The 25,000-nt window shown below is 39.6% G+C and overlaps 2 protein-coding genes across 2 annotated transcripts in view; one reads left to right on the forward strand and one right to left on the reverse strand.

Moving 5' to 3' along the window:
• The window catches only part of LOC138021491 (organic cation transporter protein-like), a 9,928-nt gene extending 1,934 nt beyond the window's left edge, over positions 1-7,994 (forward strand). Inside the window, exons 2-7 of the mRNA XM_068868378.1 lie at positions 1-69; positions 1,280-1,414; positions 2,040-2,137; positions 4,201-4,312; positions 6,284-6,356; positions 7,709-7,994. The exon at positions 1-69 is cut by the window's left edge and continues 141 nt beyond it. Coding sequence (XP_068724479.1) covers positions 1-69; positions 1,280-1,414; positions 2,040-2,137; positions 4,201-4,312; positions 6,284-6,356; positions 7,709-7,879 — 658 coding nt within the window. The 3' untranslated portion in view covers positions 7,880-7,994. The remainder of the gene's footprint in view (positions 70-1,279; positions 1,415-2,039; positions 2,138-4,200; positions 4,313-6,283; positions 6,357-7,708) is intronic.
• A 3,324-nt stretch (positions 7,995-11,318) lies between these two features.
• LOC138022210 (organic cation transporter protein-like) overlaps positions 11,319-25,000 on the reverse strand; it is a 26,534-nt gene continuing 12,852 nt past the window's right edge. Inside the window, exons 4-8 of the mRNA XM_068869265.1 lie at positions 22,326-22,460; positions 21,560-21,663; positions 20,480-20,591; positions 16,268-16,340; positions 11,319-13,564 (exon numbers count right to left, since the gene is read on the reverse strand). Coding sequence (XP_068725366.1) covers positions 13,376-13,564; positions 16,268-16,340; positions 20,480-20,591; positions 21,560-21,663; positions 22,326-22,460 — 613 coding nt within the window. The 3' untranslated portion in view covers positions 11,319-13,375. The remainder of the gene's footprint in view (positions 13,565-16,267; positions 16,341-20,479; positions 20,592-21,559; positions 21,664-22,325; positions 22,461-25,000) is intronic.

Genomic DNA, 25,000 nt, shown 5'->3' on the forward strand with positions numbered 1-25,000 from the left:
GGGAGACGTACGGGAGTTATTTGCAACACGCGGAATGGTTAAGAAAACGCTTATGTCTTGGTATATCTGGTGAGTAGAAATTTTATTCTTCACCAGGAGGATTTTAAAATATATGAGGACATCAGAATCTCGGTTCAGAACCTCACCCCCTTCCTCGGGAATTTTGCAGAAAGGCAAGAAAAAAATCTTTGACATCCTTACACTCGATGAAAACTAAGGTAATTTTATTTTCTGCTGCGTAGTTCACAAGTTTACGTGAACACAATGAAAGTACTTTCTTTCGTAAATTAGGAGGATGCGGCAAACACATCGACGCGTGCAGATGGAGTGGTTTTGGTTGGTTGTTTTCGTTGAGAGTGTTTCTTTTTTCAAGCAACGGAGAGAATTCGAAGAGGCACGGTTTGGGATTCTTAACTGCATTCTTTCGGACAGCAGGCAATAAGCACTGGACTGGATATAAAATTAAACGAATAAACACGCAGGGAAAACCAAATTTGAAGTACTAGTGAGATCTTCATACTATGAAGGCTTTCGATTTCTTCCTAATCCATTTTAGGCTATCTCACAGATGATATGTCCAGAAGGGCAAGTAATTACATGCACGCCAATTTCAGTAAGTGTCACGAAGTGTCTCCTTGTTCCCCTCCCCATTTTAACATCACTCGTGTCTCGGAATGCAAACAATGAACGTCAGAAAGTGTCCCGCAAACTCCAGTCCTCAAAAAAAGATAAACAGCTGTATTTACGATCCCCAAAAAAATAACGATAACCTTTACCCTTACCGTATTGTTAGACGTAGGATATCAAAATTGAGCAAAGATCTAGTTATGTCCATTTCTGGTCCCAGTTGTTCAAAAGGTGGAAAACGCTGTCCACCGGATAAATCACTATCTATTTTTTAGCTCTTTTGGTTTCGCCATATGCATGACGTATCCACTGGATAGTACGGTGTTTTCTTAGGGGTGCAGCGATTTCGCAGTTGTGAGAGCACTCTCCTCCCACCAATGTGGCCCGGGTTCGATTCCCAGACTCGGCGTCACGGTGAGTTGAGTTTGTTGGTTCTCTACTCTGCACCGAAAGTTTTCTCCGGGTACTCCAACATTTGATTTGATTTGCGTTAACTTGTTAATTTCAGTTTATAGTGTCCCCAATTAAATAAAGTTCCTTTCCTTTCCTTTCCGGTGGATACCGCTATCTATCGTTTGAACAACCGGGGCCTTGGCATTAGTGCACCTTCTTGTTTTGTCATTTTTAATTGTTTTTTTTTTACTGTTTACAGGTTTGTGAATGCTTTAGTTTATTACGGTGTTTTCTTAAGTGCACCCACTATTGGCGGATCTTTCTATCTTAACTTCTTCCTTACAAGCTTGATTGAGCTTCCAGCTATACCTGTAGGTGTTTGGGTATTTAACAGGTTGGTAATCTCATTCATATCAAACAATTATTATAATTCCATTATTTTGATGTCTTTTCATATACGTTTTTAGCAGTTTTGAACTGATTGCTGAGCAACTAATATACATATGTATGTATATATGGAGCCTGACAATCGAATCCTCAGTTATCAACTAGATTTTAGGTTTCTAGGTATAATGGCTGACATAGTCGGAGAAACTTAACTTCACCGATTTTAGCTAATAATAACTTGAAATTGATCAATTATAGATTAACTGAAAAGGCCGGCTAGTTTTTCAGCTAGGGTGAAATTTTGGCCGATTTTCAGCCGGCGAGGTTACCGGTAAATAGGATGAGTTCGAGTAAAGATTTTGAAATATATTGTAGATCTTCTGTTTTCCAACTTAACTCAAAGTTTGAAAACGGGTCCGTTAATTTAAATCCACTCCATGCGCAGATTTCAAAGGGCAAAATCCACGGTGAAACCTCTTCTTGTTTTTTATTTTTTCCTGTTTTATATATTGGAAATCCGAATTAAAGTCTGGATCATCCAGATTTCTCCTCGAATCTTATCATCAAATCCATTTTAAACCGATTCTGATGTCTTTTGATGTAATCTGATATTCTCTCTTATTCTTACCAAGATTTGGTCGGAAGAAAAGTATCGTTGCTTGTTTGATCTTGGCCGCGCTTTCATCATTTGGTTCAGCACTTATTGAAGGCGAAGGCACTTCAAGTAAAGGTCTGTAACATTCAGTTTCACGATAATGTAATCGCATTTGCAATGATGAGTAAGTAATAATAATAATAAATACCTCTTACCAATCGAGTTCGACGTCAGTAATTTAAAATTAAGGAATCTTTAATTTGTAAATCCGAGAAGAAAAGCCTTATTCTTATTTTCCGTAAAATATGAAAGAAATCTTATTTCTTCACGAGAAACTATCATGCTGCTGTTTAACCATGCATGGACCATTTACAGACTTCACAAATGTTGGTCAGGTCTCTGTAAACTTCATTCCCTTTGTAAATTTCAATGTCTGTAAATGCGCGCATTCACAGACATTTTGTAAACCTTATAAAATGTTTGTAGGTTTGACCGCATTTTACGCGTCTTCGCTGGGTGAAATATCTGTGAAATCTCTATAGTTTCCTTGTAAATTTCAAGCAAAATTTACAGAGATCCCTTAACGCACGTTAAAATCCTTGTAAAGTCTCGACATTTTCGTTGTAGAAAACTGAAGGAAAAACCATTGATATGAGTTGTAACTTTGATTGAAGATTATCCACAAAACGAGAAAGTGCTCATTTCACGGTCAGCTTCATTGCAGTCCATGAAATGTGGAACAATCGCTTTGTTTCCTGTGGAATGTAGGGTGCAGACCAGGCGTTTTCTGATAAACACTCGGTGAAAGTGGTTTTTCAACTTTTGTTGAAAGGCCGCCATATTGGAAGCGCATCTAGGAGAGAATTGGAACTAGTGGAGGAGGGGCTTGAATAGGTAACGGACTCCATTTTTTCAAACCCATTGTCCTCTCCCCTAAAATCATATTTTTTTGGCTCGCCCCAGCGCTCTCTCAGATTCTTCGTCCAAGATGGTGCCGTAGAGTAAATGGAAGGATTGTTCATCGCTTGGTACCAAATATTAAATGCGCCTGCTTTGCAAGCTATGTGGGATAATGTGATCAAACCTCTTTACCGAACCGGCAACTTCACTGATCGAGAATAATTCCATTCCAATCCCGTGCCTTTGTCTTAACAATTTAACCATTAACGAGGCAGTAAAATGAACAACAATTTCTAAATATTATGTTGAAAACGTGTACCTTCTCTTTGCGCGTGATAATTAGTTTTATAAAAAACTGAACTACGGATATTAGATTTCCAGCATTTTCATTGGCGCGCTGGACACAGGGTATCGGTTCATACACCTGCTGTACCTAATATGGTCAAGGAACACGTCAGCAATAAAGCGAACTCAAGACATCTTTGCAGTTCGGAGAAAACGTGGCCGACAAAAGCCGTTTTGGGCAGGAATTGACCGAGGCAGAAATCGATGCTTTAGTCGACAATAAACCCCCGGGAACATCATGACGTTTTTAATAAAAAAATTTTTCTACTCGCTCTTGCTGGATATAAAATGATCATAGCCAACTCGGCGCTACGAGTTATCTATAACTTCATATCCAGCGCACCATCGTATAATAATTGTTAAATAATTGTCCTGGGTATGCATTTTATGTAGGGCTAAGTTTGAAAATTCAAATTGATTTTATCTTTTCTCAATGAGAAACTCAACAAGATTGCCTCAATCTATTCTCAAGGAGGAATTGCTAAATGAACTATGTTCAGTGATGAGAAAACTTTCGTGCAGCTGTGAAGAACGTTTTTCCAACTTTTTTTTTTCTTGAGTACTTCAGGTGGCATCGCAGAGGTCGCAGGTTCGAATCTTGTCGGAGCCACCTGAATTTTCGAGGTGTCTATAACAGACAGTTGCTTAAATTGTCCAGATCACTTCTCCCTTTCAAATTTTCCAATTCTGAATACTCTATTTTTTAATCAACATTTGAAATGACGAAATATGTTTTAATTTTGCCATTCCCAATCGTTCGCGATGGGTTGTCGTTTTTAACCAGAGAACGTTTTTTCACTTGAATATGTCTTATCCTGGTTACAGCTCTGTTTTTACTAGTATCGTTCCCGTACAATAACAATCAAGCAATTTTATTAATTGTAAAAAGAAAACACCAGCTGATCAGTGGGCTGAGATTTTTGATGTTTTCTTTGTCTCGTTTGTTTGCTTAGGGGCGCTGGCTGGCAAAATTATACTGTCCATGATTTTAGCGAAGTTTTTCATTACGATATCGTTTGACGGAATATATCTTTACACAGCGGAACTATTTCCAACATCTATAAGGTATTTTTTCTTTAACCCGCGGCCGTCCGCTCCTACAATGCGACGCTCCTTACCGTGGCCACCTAACAAAGTTTTTTACAAATTGTCCGCCAATCAGGATGTGTCAATTTGATTGACAGTCACGCCTCCTTGCAAAGCTCGCACAGTTGTAAGTTGAACACCGTTGCATGGGTTGTTGAGTTGACATATTTACACGTAATTGTCCAATGTGAAAGTTTATTGGGTGGCCATGGTGAGGTGCGTTGCACTGTAAAACGGTCCACATTGATAAGTAAAACCGTCTGGCGCTAGACATGATAGTAAAATCTGTAAGCGTCAGTATCTGGAGGGAAAGGATTGAAGAGGACCAAGAGTCTATCATCCAAGAGTAAAATTTACCCAACTTTGCCTTGTTCCCATCAGCGTCAGATAAGTGTTTTTGTGCTTCATTCTCCCGGCATACATAAAGACTGATAACTATTGTTGGCAAGGTATTGCTTTGGGCGAGCTCCTTTTGCTGGGACACAAATAATACTCCATCTGTTTGGGAGATGGGCTAGGCCCTTTATTGAAAATCAGCATGGTAACCTAGGAAATACCCAAACCTAGAAGACATGATCCCAGCAAAGGTGAGGGGACACACGCCATCCACAAGAAACTAAGAATAGGGAGGGGGGAGGAAAGTCGATTTTGACTCTCTTGAATCACTGAAAGCAGCCCTCCACCTAGCTTGCGCACATGGTCAAAGATCTAGAGAAATTCTCGGATAACAGGAATGCCCAAACTGCAACATGGGAAATAACTAACTAAGCATGTCACACTAAACATAAGACCATTTATTTCTTCTGGGCTATAAATTTCGTATTTTTTTAAACCGAGTTTTGCTGGAAAATACACTATCGGCTAACTCAAAGTTGTACCCAATTCAAACCCTTTAGGAATAAAACGTTTTCTTCCAGGTATTTTCGTATTATGTAAATGTGAATGCTACGTTATAAAACAAATACAATACACAAATAATCTCAACCCCGGGAGATTCGAATTGGTTACAACATTAGTTAGCCAACTTGGTTTCTGGATGGTTTTCACCTGACGTCATGTCGCCTGATGTCATGTTGATGCACAGCCTCAATAAAGAAAAAGGGTCTTTGGGAATTTGACTCCATTATGATGCAAAACATGAGCCATAATTTGCTACTGTTTGGTGCACATGGTCGTCTGATCATGTGTTTGAAAACGGTCTATTGCTTATTTTCCCGGAAACCTTAGCATAAAAATAGACACTTTTCCGACGCAAATGGGTACAAACCTGATACCAGATTCTTACCCTTGGGTAATGGACCTTTGAGTGCACATAGCTTGAATTTTGAGTGTACGCAGATGAGAGGACAGACATGTTTCCACGGTGGAACTATTACCAACATCTATAAAGTACTTATTTTTTTCTGAAAGCCTTAAATTGCCCAATTGACGAGTAAAATCATCAGGCGTCTGGCAGGCATTTATCAGAGTAAATTTTGTAAATGCCTCTCTATTGAGGGAAAGATGTCAATCATTCTTCTAAGTCTATTTCGACACCCCTACTATGGGTACTTCGCTGTTTATTTAAGCAGAAGCTAATGAATTGAATCGTACAGAGGCGGAAGAATCATGCATCCAGATCATGTGACAACTTGCATGCACTTGGAGAGAGTTGGTTTTAAAGGGTACTCCCGAAGGCAAGGTTTCGGAGGTGGGGGTGTCGTTTCAACTTACGAGAGGGCGATCTGACCTGGGCGTCCCTGAAAGAGGAGCGATCTTCCTTACGTATTTTCGGGGAGAAGATAGTAACTGAGAAATGGCTATACTCAGTCGAGTGACACAACAGCAACAAGGAACGCTCAAAAACAAAAACCAATAAATTCCACCGCTAGCTGCATGCTGGCGCCGGGTTGGAAGTTGTGCAAAGATACCGGTCTTGCTGCTAATTTTACTTGAATTTCTTAATGACAGAAACATCGCAGTAGGAACATCAACAGCTGCAGCTCGCATCGGATCTCTTTGTTCGCCCTTCATAGTCTACACGGTGAGTAAGAACTTGTGATTGGCATAGATTGGCATAGATAGTTTAATACCAGACAACTACATTTGATTGTGGTAAGTTCATTGTTTCTTCCTTCTGTGGCGTAGGTAGTGAACGGGATATCCGTTAGCTGGCATCCGTGGATTTTAAAAGTTGAAAGTAATCGTGATAACCTTACTTGCTTTCCAGAGGAGACAACTACATTCAATTTCAGTGACATAAACTCTGGGCCATGGCACTACCTCTTTACCTCAATATATCAGTTATCGTGAGTGCTACCGCCACTCAGGACGAAAACCTGTCTCGTGACTAGAAAGCGGCACTGCCAAGAGAAACGTTCCTCAATCCGGTCATTAAAATTGCTGCAACCATTTGTCTTCGGTGGCCTTCAAGTCAACTCTTCAGTCGACTGGTTGCCTCCCACCTGGCACATTTAACGCTGTTCCGTGCAACTATTTACTTTAATTCTTTCTATGGCCCGTCCTCACGAGCTTCAATACAATACCTTACATACTGAATTGACCGCTCCTCATAGGGGCTTTTCAGGGCCAATAAATCAACGAAACAACAGAACATAACAACTACAACTGAGAATCCCAACTGTCCGGAGGCAAACCAGTTGGCTATTTACAAGTGCATCTAGCAAGTTAAACCAGGGACTAGCAGGATCAAATTCAACCAGTGGTCAGAGCGGGTCTTGAACCCGGGTTCTCCGAATCTCAAGGCAAGCGCCCTAACCACTGGGCCACACTGCCTCCTACAATAACTCCTCCTTCAATTTCTTTGTGTATATTTCATTACCCTATTTCTACAATTCATCTTGAGCTGATAATGTTGAAACGGCAAATGTCCCGTTTCCAATTAATGCACGGGGCTTGCACAATTCAACTGTATGTTGCGACTTGACGCATACTTCCAACGTCGCATTGAGACCCACCATGGGCGACTGATTCATTTTCTCGCACACAGTGGCTGAGTGGTTCCTTATTTTGGGACTGTGGTTAGAATTGGAGGGTACGTGGATAATCATCTCGGCTCCGCGGATGGGGCTGTTGGATCAGTTAACCGCACCACCTCTTTTGCAAGTTGGCCTATTATAGCGCGCACCACTTTCTGTCATAAATTAATGCTTATAATTATACATTTACGCTTCGGCTCCGCCAAAAAAAAAATAAGCAAAAGTCAACAAAATGCAAACTTTAACAGTTAAAAGGCAGTACGTAGAGTTCAACAAAACTGAACTGCAGGACTTAGGAATGCAATTATGCTTTTTCGAACTTTTAATTAACTTGGCCTCTGTGTTTTATAATTTCGACAAGGAGCATTGCTAATCCCTTTATTCACTCTTACTACAGGGTCGCGCGCATCGCCTTGTTCCATTTTCCATTATGGGAGCAAATGCTTTGATTGCTGGAATACTGTGTATGACCCTTCCTGAGACGAACAATCAACCAACTTTGGAAACCGTGAGACGAGTTCCAGAAGGAGACGAAGTGGTTCAACTTTATAACACACAGACTGCTTAATTAGCCCCCATTTCCACCTGACAACCACGCAAAACCTAAAGAATGCATATATCTTATACAATACAATACGACACTTTATTACTCGGGCCCGTAAGGGCACCGAGTCATAAAACCAGTTGATTGTCTGTTTTTTTTGGTTGGTAGTCGCAAATGCGGATACCCCACGGATGTTGAATTAAGCTCCGATCGGGTGAATCTGCTTTTATATTCTTCAGTATTTCCAAACTGCCCTGCCGCGATTAGAACACCCATACTTTTCCCCAACATTTACGGTAATCTGAGTGCGCGTTAGATCACTCAGTCACCGTGACGCACTTCCGATATCATCGAGATCTTGCCTCGTTCTTCTGTGTGTTCTGTTGCATAGAACGAAAACTTCATGCATGAAAGTATTTTGCATGGAGCGAATACTCCAATATTTCTCGGGAACCAGTTTGTTCAGCCGTTGTGACGTAGAAAGAAAGAAAATTGTTTTCAACGGCCAAACAAAATAAAACTTTCAAAAAAAGTAATTAGATATCGCCGTCAAGGGGACTTCGCAGCGGTCCCCCATCCACGAACTAACCCCATTCGGAGAGGCTTAATTTCAGCTGACACTTGAATTAGCATCAACGATTGTGATCTTTGAATTGTGTCAAATTCACACATGTATCTTGTCGAACTTTATAGACCTTATTCATAAATGGCGGTCACATTTATAATTCTTTTGTCCGCTTGCAAATTAGCCTACTAAGCCTCATTTTAGAGCAAGAATTCTTTTTAATTCACTGTAGGGTATCGAGGCTTGGTAGGCTAATTTGCACTTCGACAAAAGAATTATAAATTGACCGCCATTTATGAATAAGGCCTATAACACTTAAAAGAAGAAGAAAAAGGAAACTAACAAAAACCCGGGTATCTTGCCGTCATTTTGTCACAGATGCATCCTTTTGTTTCGTGAGTTGTCAGTATTAAACTTGATCACAGGCGGCCGCTAAAATCGATGTCACTTTCAATTTTTACTTGTACGACCAAAAGTACGATAGAAAATTCGAACGTAACAAAAATCTCCCGAATGGTAACTTGTCATATTCTTGGCACAAAATTTATGATGTTTTTGTCCCTGATGGAAAATTGTTTTATTCTCGATCGACACTTTTTTGAAGTTCCTTCTGCTCTTCTTAAAAACATATATCAATGTTTATTTACTTTTGCGTCAATATTTGGTTTCATAAAGCAGGCTAACAAAATCTGTACCTAGCTTGGTTCGCATTTTTTGAGCGTTAAAATATAATTTTTGGTCGTATATTCCTGACAACAAGTAGCATATTTTGAAGTCTCCAATCCAGATTCTAACCTCGTCGAACAGGGCTCTTGGAAAGCTGTCAGAAGCTCAGAGTACACGCAGCCTTGAAGCCAGATGTTTCTCGATTTCCTTTTATTTTCTTCAATCTTTCTGAGTTTAGTACTTTAGATACCAAAACAATTAGAGTACTATTAGAGCTACGTATTACACAAGCACGACTTGAATCTCCTATAAAAAACAAAGCGCAGCTCATTTGACAGTTGTGGAAAAAAACACTGTCAAGTTTATCCCGTATCTCCTCATTTCCCCCCCAGCCAAAAATCCCGTATCCCTACATTTTTTTTTTTTAACCTAAATATCCCGTACCCGCATCGCTTCTCGGCCTTTTGGCTAAGATTAGTTTATTAGTTTCTCGGGCAAGGGCTACGGTCAAGTACCATTGAACAACGTACGGCTCCTTTTTCAGGGCCGTAAGAGGCAGGCACAGAACCGTTCCGGCTGTTTGTCTGTTCTCTCCAGAGGCGATCACTAGGTTTTTTTGGTTTCGTTTTTGATAGTTTTTTTGCTCAGCGCGAGTGTAGAATCATAACGAACTTATGTAGTTTCTGAGAACTATTTACTACTTGTAGCTTTTGTTGAGTTTTGAATCAATGATATATATAGAGAGAGTTTTTGCGATTTTAACCCAGATTGGCATACTGGATTTAAGCTTTTTTTCTTAACGAGATTTCAATTTATTGTGGAACGTTTGGTACCAATTTACTCCAACTCTGAAATCAAGATTATAGAATTTTAAATTAAAGCCGTTGGACTAGACTAAAGAACACGCAATTATGGAATTTTAGATTTTTGAGCATTGAGAGAAATGGAGTACAGATGTTGTCTTCTTGTCTTCGCCACGGCAGATTTAAACCGTTTGCAAGGAACTAAACCAGGATTACAGAACCGGACTTCGAACACAGGATGATAAGTTGTTGACTTGTGGTTTGTAAAAAGTTTTTGGATGATTTAGAAATGATCTTGTAATTTTTGGATGAACGGAATTAAGGAAGCAAGTAAAATTGTGCGATTTCAATAAAGTCTCTTTCAAAAAAATAAATAAATAATCCCGTATCCTGATAACCCCTAATAGGGCTTCGTTGTTTGCATTTGCAAATTTAGTAACATTAATTTTCAAAAATTTCTGGTCTTAAACCGTTCTATTAGCGTTCCTTTCTCAAACACTGAGCAAAAATACCCATCGATCAGCGAAAACAATGTGCTTGGCCGTTTTGAAATAAATACACTAGTTTCACCTCGTTTCCGTGGTGCAGTGGTCATTGTCGTCCGGCCTATTTTAACCCGTGTTCGGGTCTTCACTGAATAGACATCAAACATCATGAGAAGCGGAATGTAAGTCTGATGAAAGAAATACAGACTTATCTCCTTCCTTTTCTTTAGCGCTAAATTAACCATACACCACTGTTACAGTATTTTTGCACGCCCGAGTTTAGGCTAATTATAGCCCCTTGTTTAACGAGTGCCATTGCCATTGTCCCGTACCGGCGTATTTGAATATTGGCAAACGTCCTCGGCGGATCGGTTATTCAACCTTCCATTCAGAAACTTAGGCCGTGCAATTTACAACTGTGACATTTCCCCTTGTTAATAAATTGGGCCCGTTACAGCTTTTGTACTGACAAAATTCATTAGAGTTTTATATAACTCCGACCAGAAATAACTAAGAGAAACTAACTTCAATTTCTTAACTTCAATTTCTATTCAATGTCTTATTTTAATAAAGTATCCCAACGTGGGTGAAAAGCGTTCACAAGCATTATCGCAAGTAACATGTATCATATGTTCAGCACATATATAAATGCAGCACGTATTGGCTCATTGACCCATCGGTTTTATGGTGATTACGGTGTCCACGTTGAAATATCAAGTAAAACAGAGTTTGTTGAGGAGAAAAATATATTCTTTCATTTGAGGGAAAAAAGATCGTATTGGGAACTGAAATTTTCTTTTCCCTAAGAGAATAGTTTGGTAACTGCAGCTCAAATGGACGACTTTCAAGAACGTTCAGTGTTCCAAAGAAATCGCACTATAGTATCCTGACGTACCTCGAAGAGCTGTGCTGAGTGTTTCCATTGGCAAATTTAGTCATTTAAATATTATTGATAGATAACGTTTATTTCTGTTTTGTACAACGCATAGCAGCTACTTGAAATTACAGGCTGATCTATCTGGTAAACTTCCGCCACTTTCCAGATTTTACCCGTGATTTCTTCGCTCCGTCGGACTGAGTAACAGCGGTAGTTTACAAAACTGGACAGTTTGCATTACGCCGGGCTTTTTGTGCATCCCACGGAGAAGCCCTTAAGTGTGTTGTTTATTAAATTTTGTCTTACTTATTACCCCGGCTTCTTTAGGAAGGCAGAATCTAAAAATGCAAACGGTTTTCGTCGTCGTATGGCCGCTAAAAGGGTATCATTATTCCAGGCGTTCCTGGCGACACGTGATTGGCAAGGTCGGGAATTTCGGCAAATGTCATCTGTTGCATAACCTGCACACTATGTAAGAAGACCTACAAAGGCGAAACAGGGAGAAGATTGGCGGACCGCTTTCGCAAACATCTACGAGATGCAGGAAAAGAAAACCGACCCAGATGCGTCAAAACAAGTTGCGCGTCATTTTCATCTTCCTAATCACTCTCACCACAACATGACAATTTGCGGCCTATCCTTACACCACGGGAACACAGAAAGCCGCAAAATCTGGAACAAAAATTAATCTTTCAACTAGGTACACTCTATCCTCACGGAATCAATGAACGCCTCTCATCTATTAATTTATTCACAAATTCATGTTACCAAATTTCCACCACCAATGGCACAGCTCCTCCACACCCTCATAAAAACCAACAACACCCACAATTCCTCTATTCGCTCTGACGAAGGGCTAACGCTCGAAACGTCAGCTTTCGAAATCGTTCACGGTGGTAATTCGACCATTATCAACACGTTTGATAAAACCAAATTTTCATGTTTGACTCTCCCACCGACGCAGTACCACAGTCTCTTTAGAAACTAGAAATTTGTTTAAAGTCATCGAAAGTTCATCTTCTTATAAAAAATATTGCAAAACCAAAGCTAAGTACATACAAAACAAATGCAAGGAGCAAGGATGGCACAGTCGGTTAGTGCGCGGCCTTGGTGCAAGAGGTCCTGAGTTCGATTCCTGGATCTCGCATCCTTGTTTCGACTCCTTTCCTTTCCGTGTAGCTAGTAGCTTTAAATACCCGTAAAACGGAGCACTGATGGAGAGGGGGGAGTAAAATGAGCGCACCGTCGACCTCAGGTTTGTCAGTGATTAAAAGTTACTGTTACGAGTTATCGACGTTAAATAAGGTCTACTTTACTTTACTTTACTATAAAAAAATGAAAAGAAAACCTTTAGAATAAGAAAAGTTAAGTCTCTACAGAGATGTGTTTACAATCAAAGGACAGATGAACATCGAAATAAATATTTAAGATACTCGAGGTTACTTTCGTGTTGTTTCCAATGAAGTGAGTACAAGAATCTAGGTTATAAAAGTAATTGTACAATGATATAGATAAAAACCCTGGTCCTGTTATGCACTATGTTGATCCCACTAAAACATTAAAAGCACCATATCGTCAGGGCATGTTGTTCTATTTGCACAAAATGCAAGACAACAATGTGGTGCAATAAGTTTGTGCTTAAGTATACCATAATATGAAAGAAGTAAGTAGCCCTGATGACCTGCAGTCAACTATACAACAGTGAGCACATGAGGCTGTAAAAATGATCACTCAAAGTGAGGTACCAAATGTTCGCTCGTAGTCATGCGCTCCCGGCGCCTTGGCCATTTTTTGCATACCACAACAAAGGTGGAAAACACCTCATTATGACGTCGCGTCAAAAATCGCCTCTTTGTCCCATATCGAATCCCTCACCAAGCCGAGTTAACGCTTCCATAGCGTCTAGTGTCCCTTACCGATCAACACAAGATTGAACACTAACATTTTAAAGATTTGAGATTGTATGCTGTGATTGGAAGTTGTTTTGCTTATGCGTCTACTAGTTACAGGGATCGAAAAAAACCTTAAAACGATAACAAGTTTGGATATAATGCGATTCAAGTTCTTCCTCCTAAGAAGATAGGCAATGATGTCCATTGGTATGTTTACGAGTTGTCTTTCGTCTTACAAGTGGTCTTCCTCCACCATCCTCTCCCGTGCCAGCATCTCTTTGGCCTTTTTATTGGCGTCTTCCCTTTCGAAAGTCTCCAAAGTTGGCTGATTACGCGTTTCCGGTAACGTCAAACACAGCAGTGCAGCAATTAGAGCGTTTATTCCCATAATGCCAAACGGGAGGAAAGGATGGACACGTTTCTGTTGATAGGAAAAAACATTAATAAAAACATTTCATTTCCGAGTTCACATCTAACCCTTATTTGAGCAAATAACAAGCAAGTGTCTTTATTTAAATCAGGTTTAGTCAAATGGAGAGTAAAACTCAGGGTGCGTTTTTTTGGGAAAACCCAAAAACGGATTTGTGATCTCGGATCAATGGGTTCTTCAACGTCAAATAAAACCGCACAATTCGGAAAAGGTTTATTTTGCCATGATAACGCAAACAAATAAACCCACAGCTCGAGTTTTGTGCAATTTAAAAAACAAAAAAAAAAAATTAGCGGATAACTGGTTTGTTTTGGAGAAATTACTCAAAGACAAAAGAACCTTAGAGATCAATAAAAAGAAATGACGAAAAACATGCGTTCAACGGTACAAATCGATTACAGAGGGTATTTTTGCAGTTCAATTTGTAGCTATATGAAAGGGAATAACGATATTGCTGTCAAGAAACTCTTTTTTTGCCGTTGACGATAAGAGTATAGACAACGCTGCTCGCGTCAATTTGTCACGCAATGCAATAGCCAAACAGGAACGCTCATTTTGGAACATAAACCAATCATATTGCGAGAAAGTTATAGACAAGGATTGCTCTTTCGTCGTGTCACGAGTTTGGTCAAACTCTGAAATAATCACTCCCTTTGGCGTTGAATAGTGTGGTAAGAAACAAATCGAAAGTGGGTCAGCGTTGTCTGAACTCTTACAGACAACGATATTCGTCATCACAGTGGTCAAAACCACTCTCGATTTGTTAATTAGTGTAATTCCCGGTGTGGAATTTGCAGGAAACCTAACTATTTTCGACCTTTTCGTGTCTTCGATTGTGCAATAAAAGTGAGAGAAATATTTGGGCTAAACTGTCATGTATGGTAGCTGTTGTATCATTTTTGCATGGAAAACCACTTGTCAAAAACACGTTTTTCAAGTCCTTTCCCAAAAAACGCTGAAGTGGTGAATCTCAAAAATCCGGATTTAGATTTGATCCGAAGTATCCTCCTTGAGTGTGGGTACTTTGGATTCATGATCTGTTTTTGGATTTCTCCAAAAAAACGCAAAATCCGTTTTTGGATTCAAGAATTCGTCTTCGGATTTTCCCAAAAAAACACACCCTCAATCACAAGTATGTTGGACACGAGCCACTCAATGTGACTAAGAAAAGAAAAAAGGCTATACCCCATTACAACTAATGAAGTTCAAAAGTTTCCGTTTTAAATTCCGCGGCAAGCAGGCGATTACAATGTTTTCATCCACAGTACAAGCCCGTTACTTGGAACGTACAACTCTCACACTAAGTCCAAGTCACCGCAATTTAAGAGACCAAGATATCTCAAGACGAGGCTTTTAAATGAATTTCGAATCGTACATGTGACCATTCCCAGTCCCAAGTCTAATCAATGATTTGCCTTGCATAGGGAACCCGCGCCCGTACTGCGCGCGGCAGTCAAAACTGTGCTATCCTGTCAACCATTCGCCCTTTCACTGGAAACGGTGCATTTCTGTGCGTAAATGTCGCTGTTGTCGTACACTGTCGAAAGGACGCAACCAAAGTCTTTTTTCGCAAAGTCACGGCTAGCACAAATAAATACATTATCAATACAGTTTTCAAGTTTTCGAAAATACCAGACTGAATTCGTCTTAAAATAGTTAGAAAAAATCACAAATAAGAACCAAAGCACATCAGCTGACGTTCGAATCGCCGTTTGCCGGCAAACCAGTTTTTCCGTCAAGTTTAATTTGTTGACAAAAAAGTTGCCACAAAATGTGTTAAATGTTTTTTTGGCCCTTTAACTGGGAACCTATTGCCGTGACGTCGGATAGCGCAGTTTTTCCTGCTTGCTGGATTCTCATTCGTCAATTTAAATTTCGTTAGCTCTCGCTGTATGCACGGTAAGGCTCATGATTGGAAGGGCCTGGTTTCCAAGGAAAAAGCTACCGTAAAAGGAATTAATAACTTAGTCTGTGAAAACCTATAACCTCCCACGGAGTAATTCCTCATCTGTTCCAGACTGCTACTTTCATTGGTCCCTATGACCTGTTGCTTCTTTTTTCAGTGGGTGCATTGTTTCGGGTGTATCATCTATTGTTTCGTTCTCCAATCACAGACCGCGCCTGGAAAGCTACAGGGTTTCTTCTTCCCCCGTGCAGTCGTTTTTAGTCGCATTTCACCTCCTCCCCGACTCCCCTAAAAACGACTGCCTGGGAGGCTAGTGAAAACACCTCGTGACACAAATATATCAACGTTACAAGCTCCTGGTCCACACAACCGTTTTCGTATCGTTCTCACCTGTCAACATTGGAGCTAAGAGAAAACGCCAATAAAAACAAAAACTGGGGCCTGGGACTGCGTTGAGTGGTGCTTAGATGTGGCACGGTTGTCACTTTATTACGCGTGCAGTAGTGACGCTTTCTTGCATTTTACAAGTCTTTGCCCCAGGAACAAAGGGCTTTAAAATCTTATAGTAAGCGAAGATGTCCACTTTGTATACCTTCTTTTTTTTTTTTTTTTAAGTAATCGTTTTTGCAGAGGAAATTTATGGGTTTTTTTGTTCGAACGAAGTATGCGCCTTCATTGGCTCGAAAGGCGTTACTGTGGATGGAGAAAGAAATAGACGAGTCCTGGATGTAAAACTTGAAAAAGAAAATCAGGGTACACTCTTCCTGCAAAAAAAGAGCGAAGCTTACCGAGTACACAATATATGATGAAAGGATGGCTCCAACACGGGCAGCTGAAGTGGATGTTCCCATTCCAATATTCCTGTGGTGAGAGATACTATAACACTCAGTTTTAAATTACTGCACCGTCGTCCTACACTGGAAAATTTGGACCATTTACAGACTTCATAAAATGTCTGTAAATAATAAATTTACAGACTTTAATACTTTACCCCATAAATATAAAATCTCTGTAAATTTATTTACAGATATTTTACAGAGTTTTGTTGAGTAAAGCTCTATAAAATGTCTGTATAACGTTTATAAATTATTGGAGCTACAACAAGAGGAAATACTTGAAATTTATTTTATCTTGCAAAAATGTCTATAAATCGAAAATTTACAAAGATTTTACGCCGTTTGGTCATGTCTCATAAAATGTCTGTAAATTGCGCTTCATCATCATCATGCGTGTCCTGTCTAAGTTACCAAATGTTTTTGGATCTGTACGCCCTGTTCACGATGATTTTGAGTGTCGAATATTTATTACCTAATTAAATTATGTGGGAAACTGTTGAATTAGCCCTGCATGTTGCACTGAGTTCGGTTTATCAAAAGTTCGCCGGTTGCAACCTATAAAATGCCTATCGGTATGTGTTTTAATAGTTCGACTTGGATCAAGTCTTAGGCCCTGTTGATATGGAGAAAAGATGTCCCCGGAAGACGGTCACCCTCCCAGCCGGGTCTTTAGCTAGCGCTTATATGAGAAAAGAACTGACTTTTTTCCCTGAGTCAAGAGCTGCCCGGCTCAGTTTCGATCATCAGGAGACTGGGAAGATGGCACTCGTGCATTCTCTCATCATCTTGCCTCGACCAAGTTGACTCCACTGAGCGAGCCAAAGTGTTTACATGCAATAAAGTTGGCTTGGCCAGGAGGGCGACCCTACCGTTGACAAAGGGTGACCCGGCTAGGTGGGTCTCCCTTCTAGCCGAGCCATTTTTTTTTCCTCATGTAAACAGTTTACTGTGTTACGCGGTTAAACCGCATTTTATAGGGAAATGTAGGAAATGTTGGCTGGTCCAGGGTATCTCCGGTAAGCGAGTGACCCTTCTACCCGGGACAATTTTTCTCCATATAAACGGGTCCTTAGGGCCTCACAAGATTAGACCGTTTTAATTGTTTACAAAAATTGCAAAGGCCATAAAATCTATGTAAATTGACACAACCCGGCCATAAAAGAGTTTTTGTGTGTAAATTTCATGTAAATTGCTGGGATGAATCATGCAAATAACATGTAAATCAAGGCCTTTGTGATATAGGAGTCCCAGCACAGAGGGAGATTGAGAAAGTAATGTAGGCTAGTAAGCAGACTTTACCTTTACCATGCTCCTTGAAAAAAGAAAAACAAAAGCATTGGTGTTTAGCTGCCCAAATGAATCGTGCGGGTTTCAGTCAATTAACGTGGATGCTTTCATAGCCCGTAGCTGCAGGTGAGAATTACTTCTTATGAAGTAATGATCGAAAATCCGGCAGCCATATTTGTTATTCTAAATGATTAGTATCCAGTCTCTTGAGAAAAACAGAAAAGGAAATCTCAAAAGGAACACACTTGCCCCCGTTCCATATTTTGATTGAAGAAATTTTCTCTGCACCTTTAAAGCAGAAAATTCTCCCCGGTTTTTTCACCCAAATTGAAAGCGCCCCAGGAATCGCACTGGGCTCGCAATGGGTTGTGATTGGATGTTGGCACAAAGAGAAGGATTGTGGACATTTCACACTAACATTACATGATTCAATAACTTTGTCCGCCATTATGAATTGCCCCGCCGCAAAGACTCACATAATACCGTTAATGGAATCTACAGTAAGTACATGTATATGAATAAAATTTGTAATTGGGGTAACATAAGCCAGATTTTTATACTTATCTAATAATAATGAAATCCCTTGCATATATTTTATTCCTTATTTTCATGAATTTGTAGTGTTATCAAATAGTGATGAGTGAATTTAAGGAATAATTTCACACACGCTTTGTCCAAAGTCAAATAATTTCATAAGCCTTAAGGCAAGAAAAATTATTTGATTTTGGACAAAACACAAGTGGAATTATTCCCAAATTTCACGAGTATACCTTGTACCATTTCATCAGCTATAAATCATGGGTGACAAATCGCCTTCATAGGACGTGGGTTTTTCTCGAAAGTGGACACCACTTTGGCACTGTAGAAAAAGTTGCTATGGTAACTTATGTTATTAATTGAATTATTTTATTGAATTTTTATTGTACACTTAGATTCTATTGAAAGTAATATAAACAAATGATTATTTTTAGATTTGAAATAAAAATTTATGCATTCAAAAACTCTAGAACTTGTTCTTTTTTCTACGTAAAATCGACTAACCTTTCATCCATTTCGCTTTTTATTAACATTTCCTGGCTCGCGTCAGGTTTTGAATGCTATTATTTCCAGAGATATTGTAAACACTTTCCTGAGATTTTGTGCACTAAAACACCAACATTTTAAAAACATTTCACATACTTTACCCCTCCATTTTTACAGACATTTTATGGACATTTCCTGCCTTCTGTCGGGTTTTAAATACTTAATTTACAGAGATATTGTGAACATTTTGCTCAGATGTTGTGCACTGAAACACCAACATTTTAAAAACATTTCACATACTTTTCCCCTCCAGTTTTTTGAGGGTTTTTGTACACATTTTATAGACATTTCATGCATTCTTCTCACTCACTTTTTACAGAGATAACACTGACATTTTATATGGATGGATTTACAGAGATTTTTTCTCTTGTAAATTTTACAGACAAAGTAAAGAGATTTTACAGACATTTTGTACTTATCGCATAAAATCTCTGTAAATTTTTCCTTCAATTTACATAGATTTTATTGAGATTTTGTACACATTTTATGTCATCGTAAGGACGAAAATGTGGTAAATTTTAATGACTTTATGGAGTTACAAAATCTCTGTAAGTGTGCAAATTTACAGAGATTGTAATTTACAAAGAAAATGTGGACATTTAACAGAGATTTTACCAACTTTTTTCAAGTCTGTAAATGGTTCAAGTTTTCCAGTGCTATCTAGTTCGTATTGTGCAAGAGTGAAGGTTTTGAGGAATTTTTCACATTTGACACTTTTTTCTCAAGATTTTAAGGTTTGCTTTAATTGTTGTATTAGTTTCATTTTTCCCTCTCTTTAAGTTCATTCGATGTACATGAGCCGGCGTAAGTGAATCAGGGACTGGGGGAGATGGGAAGGCCTTTCATGGGCGTTTGAGCGACTATACACTAGGGCGACAGGAGAATCATTGAGGCCTGATTTTTCGTCGGCTAAAACCCTCTGCAATTCAGTGCCAGCGATGAATAAAATCTCTCCACCTGTTGGAAATACATTCTGCTTCTTTTATTTTTCTCATTTTTAAGCCACGCACAAGTTTTGTAGAGTTAAGGACGGTGCCTACTATTGTTATTGCGCATACGTTCTGCGCATCTCGAGATACTCGAATTTCCTATCGGCGGTGCTTATTAATACACGGATATTTTTGCGCGGTTCAAAACTATGCGGAGAAAGCAGAACTTAGCAAGTGATCTTGGTATCCAGAACAAAAATTGGGGGTAACCATACATTTTTCAGAGATAATTAAGCTTGAGTTTGGAAAAGAACACCATACATTTCTTTGTTTTTGAAGCTCTTCACGAATATTGTTGATGAATTATTTTCGAAAAATGCCTGGTTACCCCCAATTTTCTTTTTGGATTTCAATAACACTTGTTAAGATCTGCTTTTCCCGCATATTCAGTAAACCGCGCACCGTCCTTTAAAAAGACTGACTGAACTCCACGTAATTGAATGAGGAGCATGTATTCTTTTCTGTGATGGCCTCACTAAATGTTTTGCATTTCTGTTTTCAATGAGACTCTAAACTGCAAAGCAAACATTGATAATCGAAGAAAGACTCAAAATTCTTGCCAGCTCAGTCGTGAGAGACGCCACTATTGCCAAATTTCAAGGAATGGCACAGCGTACGTTTGCCACCACATTTAGAGAGTTTTATCTTTACTTGTGCAAATCAAGTTTTGAAGGCTTAAAAAAGATTTAAAATACAAAATTAAAGAGCTAGATAGACAGGATTAAATCGTAGCTTATAGTTATATGATCGTTTTGCCACGGAAAAACCTGAAAGATTTAAAATGTACAACGAATAACAAACTCACCTAATGACCGTGGGAAATAGTTCGGCAGAGTAAACGTAAAATCCTTCAAAAGCAAACACGACGAAAAACTTGGCAATGCAGAGAGAAAATATTATTTTTCCAACCAATATTCCTGAAATAATAAAGAGAATTACACAGGCTCCTTAATATGATTCTGTGGAAAAGGAGAGTGAAGTCATAAAATTCTTCTCAGATTAGGTAATATTGTTCGGCAGTGAGGAAAGAGAAAAATTTTAATCTTTAGCAAACGATAGAGCCTTTTCACTCTTCAGGTTACTCGTCATGTTGTTCGGCCGAAACGGTTCACATACGAATGATTTTCATGTCGTCACCCTCCCTACCTTGTCGAGGGAAATAGTGCGTTCAGACTACGTTTCGCATGTAAATTTCGTTGTTGGGAGGAAATTGTTCACGCATTCAACCGACAAAATTATTCGTTTGTCAACAATAATAATGAAGGAACGAAGGAGAGAAATGATCCTTAGGCTTATCTGGACAATTTCAGCAACTGTGTCCGCCTATAGAAGCCTGAAAAATAAAGCGATTTCAACGGAATTCAAACCCACGACCTCTTCGATGCTGGGGCAATGCTCTACCAACTGAGCTATGAAGCAACAGAGTTTAGAACAGGTCAATTTTGTTGGGCTCGTGTGTTTTCTTTCATCGAGTCTGATCTTTTCACAGGAACACATGAGCCCAACAAAACTGACCTTCTCCCAACTGTATGGCTTCATAGCAGCTGCTCAGTTTGTAGAGTATTTCACCGGCATCGTAGAGGTTATAGGTCCGAATCCTGTTGGAGTCACCTGAATTTTTCAGGTGTCTATACCAGACAATTTCTTGAATTGTCCAGATTAGCGCTCTTTTGGTAAGATTAGGGTCAAAGAGGATCCCTGACAATTCACCGACTGAGCTATAAAGCTATATGTGGATTTAAGGTCTTAATTGGCGGCATTAGAGCGTGAATAAGTACAGTGGAAGACAACCAGATATCAATCGTTTGGTATATTGTTACAAAAACGACGTAAGTGTTAGTTAATTTCAGTTTCAGACTACTAACACCAAAATGGTTCCAGTTACCTGTGTTTTGCCCATCCTTATCTAATGAGGTAAGTAAAACGGAACCAAAGGCACCGACAGCAGAGAAGAAAAGACCACAGCAAATGGTCTTCTTGCGGCCAAATCTAGCAAAAGACAAACATAATTAAGTCATAATAAACAAAGCGAATTAAAGTTTTCACCTTACCACGGTTTTCTCAACAACCCGTCGAAATGTGCAAAGTAAATTTATATAGCGGAGTGGAGTCAGGAAAACAGAATAGTCCATTTCCGAGTTGGTGTCTGCCTCCTCTTCAAAGCGAGTCTAAGTGCAAAGTCTTTCCTATAAATTACTTTTCATTCAAATGTAAAGTAGAAGTAATTACCGTCACAGAAACTTCGCACTTAGATTTTGCATTTGCCGTTTAAATTTTTAGCGAAGGCCAGTTAGCCAAGACACATTCACACGTAAATAATAAACACTTAATGACTGGTTCCAAGGGAAACAATTCATTTTGTTTCCCTCGAATTTAAATGGTTCCCCGAGGCGCAGCCGATGACCCAGTCATCAAGTGATTTGTTATATAGCACAAAAACAAAACGTGCAACTGCAACAGTAACGGCGGTCGTCAGTCAACATTCGTGGGTAACAGTGCACTGCTACCCTCTGACGTCATAGATTTTGCACTGTTGCCCGCTCAGAGACTTTTGGCGGGAAACAGTTTTATTGTTAGATGTCATGTGACCTCGAAGTAACAATGAGAGCGCGCGCTGCTGGGGGAAAAACTCAGCTGTATAAAAAACACACCTGTTGCAGCTCCAGGCCAAAGCAGGGTAAGCCACTAGTGCAATAGTGCTTGTAATGAAGAAATTTAGGTACATATTTCCACCTACTGTTGGGGAACTGAACGATAATCCATAATATACCATCCCGTTTACGAACCTGTTGCAAAGAAAGTCTAAAATGTAACATCACTGATTGACATTGGCTTCTTTAATGTGTACAGCACCATCATACTGATATATTAAAAGTCAAGAGGCATAAGTATGCAATTCGTGACTTTCAACATTTGTTTTTTTTGGACGCACATTTTAACGCAGGTTGCCGCTAGTCTTAGGTGGTAATGGCCTTAATACTGAGTAAGATTTCTCACCGCCAGGGCTGGAGTTCGCCTGGAGTTTTAAAGGTTCCTGATCATAATATAATTCAACTGAATCTGTTGCCACACAGTCTGGATCCCATGCAAGAGGTCATTTTTGGCCCGGATACTTGCTATGGACTTTTGCAACACTTACAGTTGATGTAGAGCCAAACTTTTTCTATGGTATATATATATTCGGAGACTTTGCTTGCCACCTATGGAGGTTACTTCGTTTTCAACTTTACAATTGATAACAAGATGAGCTCAGTCTGCGAACTGGCCATGGAGCATTGTCATCCATGAACAGGAGGGTACTCTTCCTCTTCAAAATATCAGACAATTACCGGTCATAAATTCTCGTTGACGATATCAATGCACTTAGCAGAATTTATGTTACCTTCAATGGGAGTCAAACTTCAAACATTAGGGAGCTTAATTAAGCACGCGCGTTTGTGAGACGCGGACAGCAACCCGAAGAAAACATTTAGAGTGCCAGGATAGCAGTGTCCCCCGTAGTTTTATACTAATCACTCTCTAATTGTGAAAAGATACTCAGCAATTTAACTGTGGTTGTGTAAAGGCAAGTTAAAAGTGAAAACAGCTCACTTCCGGTTGCCGTTCGCGTCTCAAAAACGCGCGTGCTTAAGCTCCCTAGTAACTGTCAACTTGTCGTAGGCGCTAACAGCGAGGGCAAATGAGGTGATCAGGGTTGCATGTCTCGTCTTTTCGCCAAAGGTAAATTAAACACGATTGTCTGTACCAAGAACGATTTGGCTTTAGTAGAAAAATATAACTTTACTCAAGTTTCATCGTCGATGTTTTCCCTCTGTATATATATTAACCCAAGGCTGGAAACTCTGATGAAGCACTGAATGGGAACGATAAGCTGCTGTAAATCTGCTGTAAAGCTCAAATCGACCCAAAATTTCACTCAGACAAGGAAGATAGTGCTGCTACATGTAAAGCAAAATAAGCCAGTTTTAGAGACTTTCCGTAAACTTTTGTCCAATATAAGGATTGAAATATGTAGCAGCACTATCACCCCTGGTGTGAGTGGAATTTTGGGTCGATTTAAATTTGTTTTCTTTTTAACTTATAGCAACTTATCTTTGAATTCCCACTGCTTCATCGGAGTTTCCAACCTTTTGTTCATAGATATACAATCAGAGGGAAAACACCGTCGCTGAAAACGACCAAAAACTCAGTGATTCAGTGATTGCGTCAATCTGGCGAACCTGAGGTGATAGTCGTTCTTGGCAGTGCTCAACAGTCTTCTCAGGGTTTGCTTTTTACCGGGATTCTGACACATGCCCAGTAACGATTAGCTCTCAGTTCAACACTATTCCGACCCATGGTTGTTCATCAGCAGAACTTGTGAATGTTGATTTCGAAATTATTCCTGTCCGAAAATCCCTTTTGGCCTCTAAAAAAAACCGTCCACAAACCAGTCCTCTACACAAAACCAAACACCTTCTGTATCACGCCATAGATTTTAAATTCTAAACTAACCAATTTAATAGGAGGGTGCGCCATAAAACAAACCAATAGGATTAAAACGAACTTACGCGCGCAAATTAGGTAGTGAAACTTACAAAATTAAAATACCCTTTCAAAAAATAATTTCGAAGCCAACTAAAGGACAAACTATTTTAGCAACCTAACTAAGCCCTTACCCATTATAAATGAGAAACGCAAGTGCTAGCTTTCCCATCTCTAGAGTGTGAACAAGGGTGACAATTATTTCGTGCTCCATTTCGGAAGTGACGAACACTTATGTCTCTTGACTGCGGTTGCGAACACTTACATCTGTCACATTTCCCAACAATCAACAAAAATTGATGGGAATAAATGATTGTTTGGAGAGAATATTATGGGGAAATACTGAATACTTCGCCCACCCCCAAGACATTAGATCACTGAGTAGAAAAGAAAGGTTACAAACAGGAAGAGGCTCATTCTGATCTTTGAGGTGCGTCAATTGCTGTTAAATAGAAACGGGAACAACGTGTGCGACACAATACCGCGTTGTTGCGCTCGATGAGACCAGACACCTAACGTCGAGTGCCTGCGAAGTGAAAGCAAACTGGCTCTCGTCCCTCGTTCTGACCATGATATCATATATATTACTATCTGTCTCGTTATCTTCTCTTGGCCTAGCGAATATATTAAAGTCATGAATTGTCCTCTAAAAACTTTATACGACTAAACAACTCAGACCATAATATCAATGACACCACGTAGCGGATGAATATCTGGCCAAAGGCAAGGTATCTTTATAGTTCCGATAGCTCCGCACCTCTAAAGCTGTAGTTAAGGGTGCGCCGGTGCACGTTTCTACTCC

This window comes from Montipora capricornis, chromosome 10 (genome assembly GCF_036669925.1).
Source record: "Montipora capricornis isolate CH-2021 chromosome 10, ASM3666992v2, whole genome shotgun sequence".
NCBI classification, from domain to species: Eukaryota; Metazoa; Cnidaria; class Anthozoa; order Scleractinia; family Acroporidae; genus Montipora; species Montipora capricornis.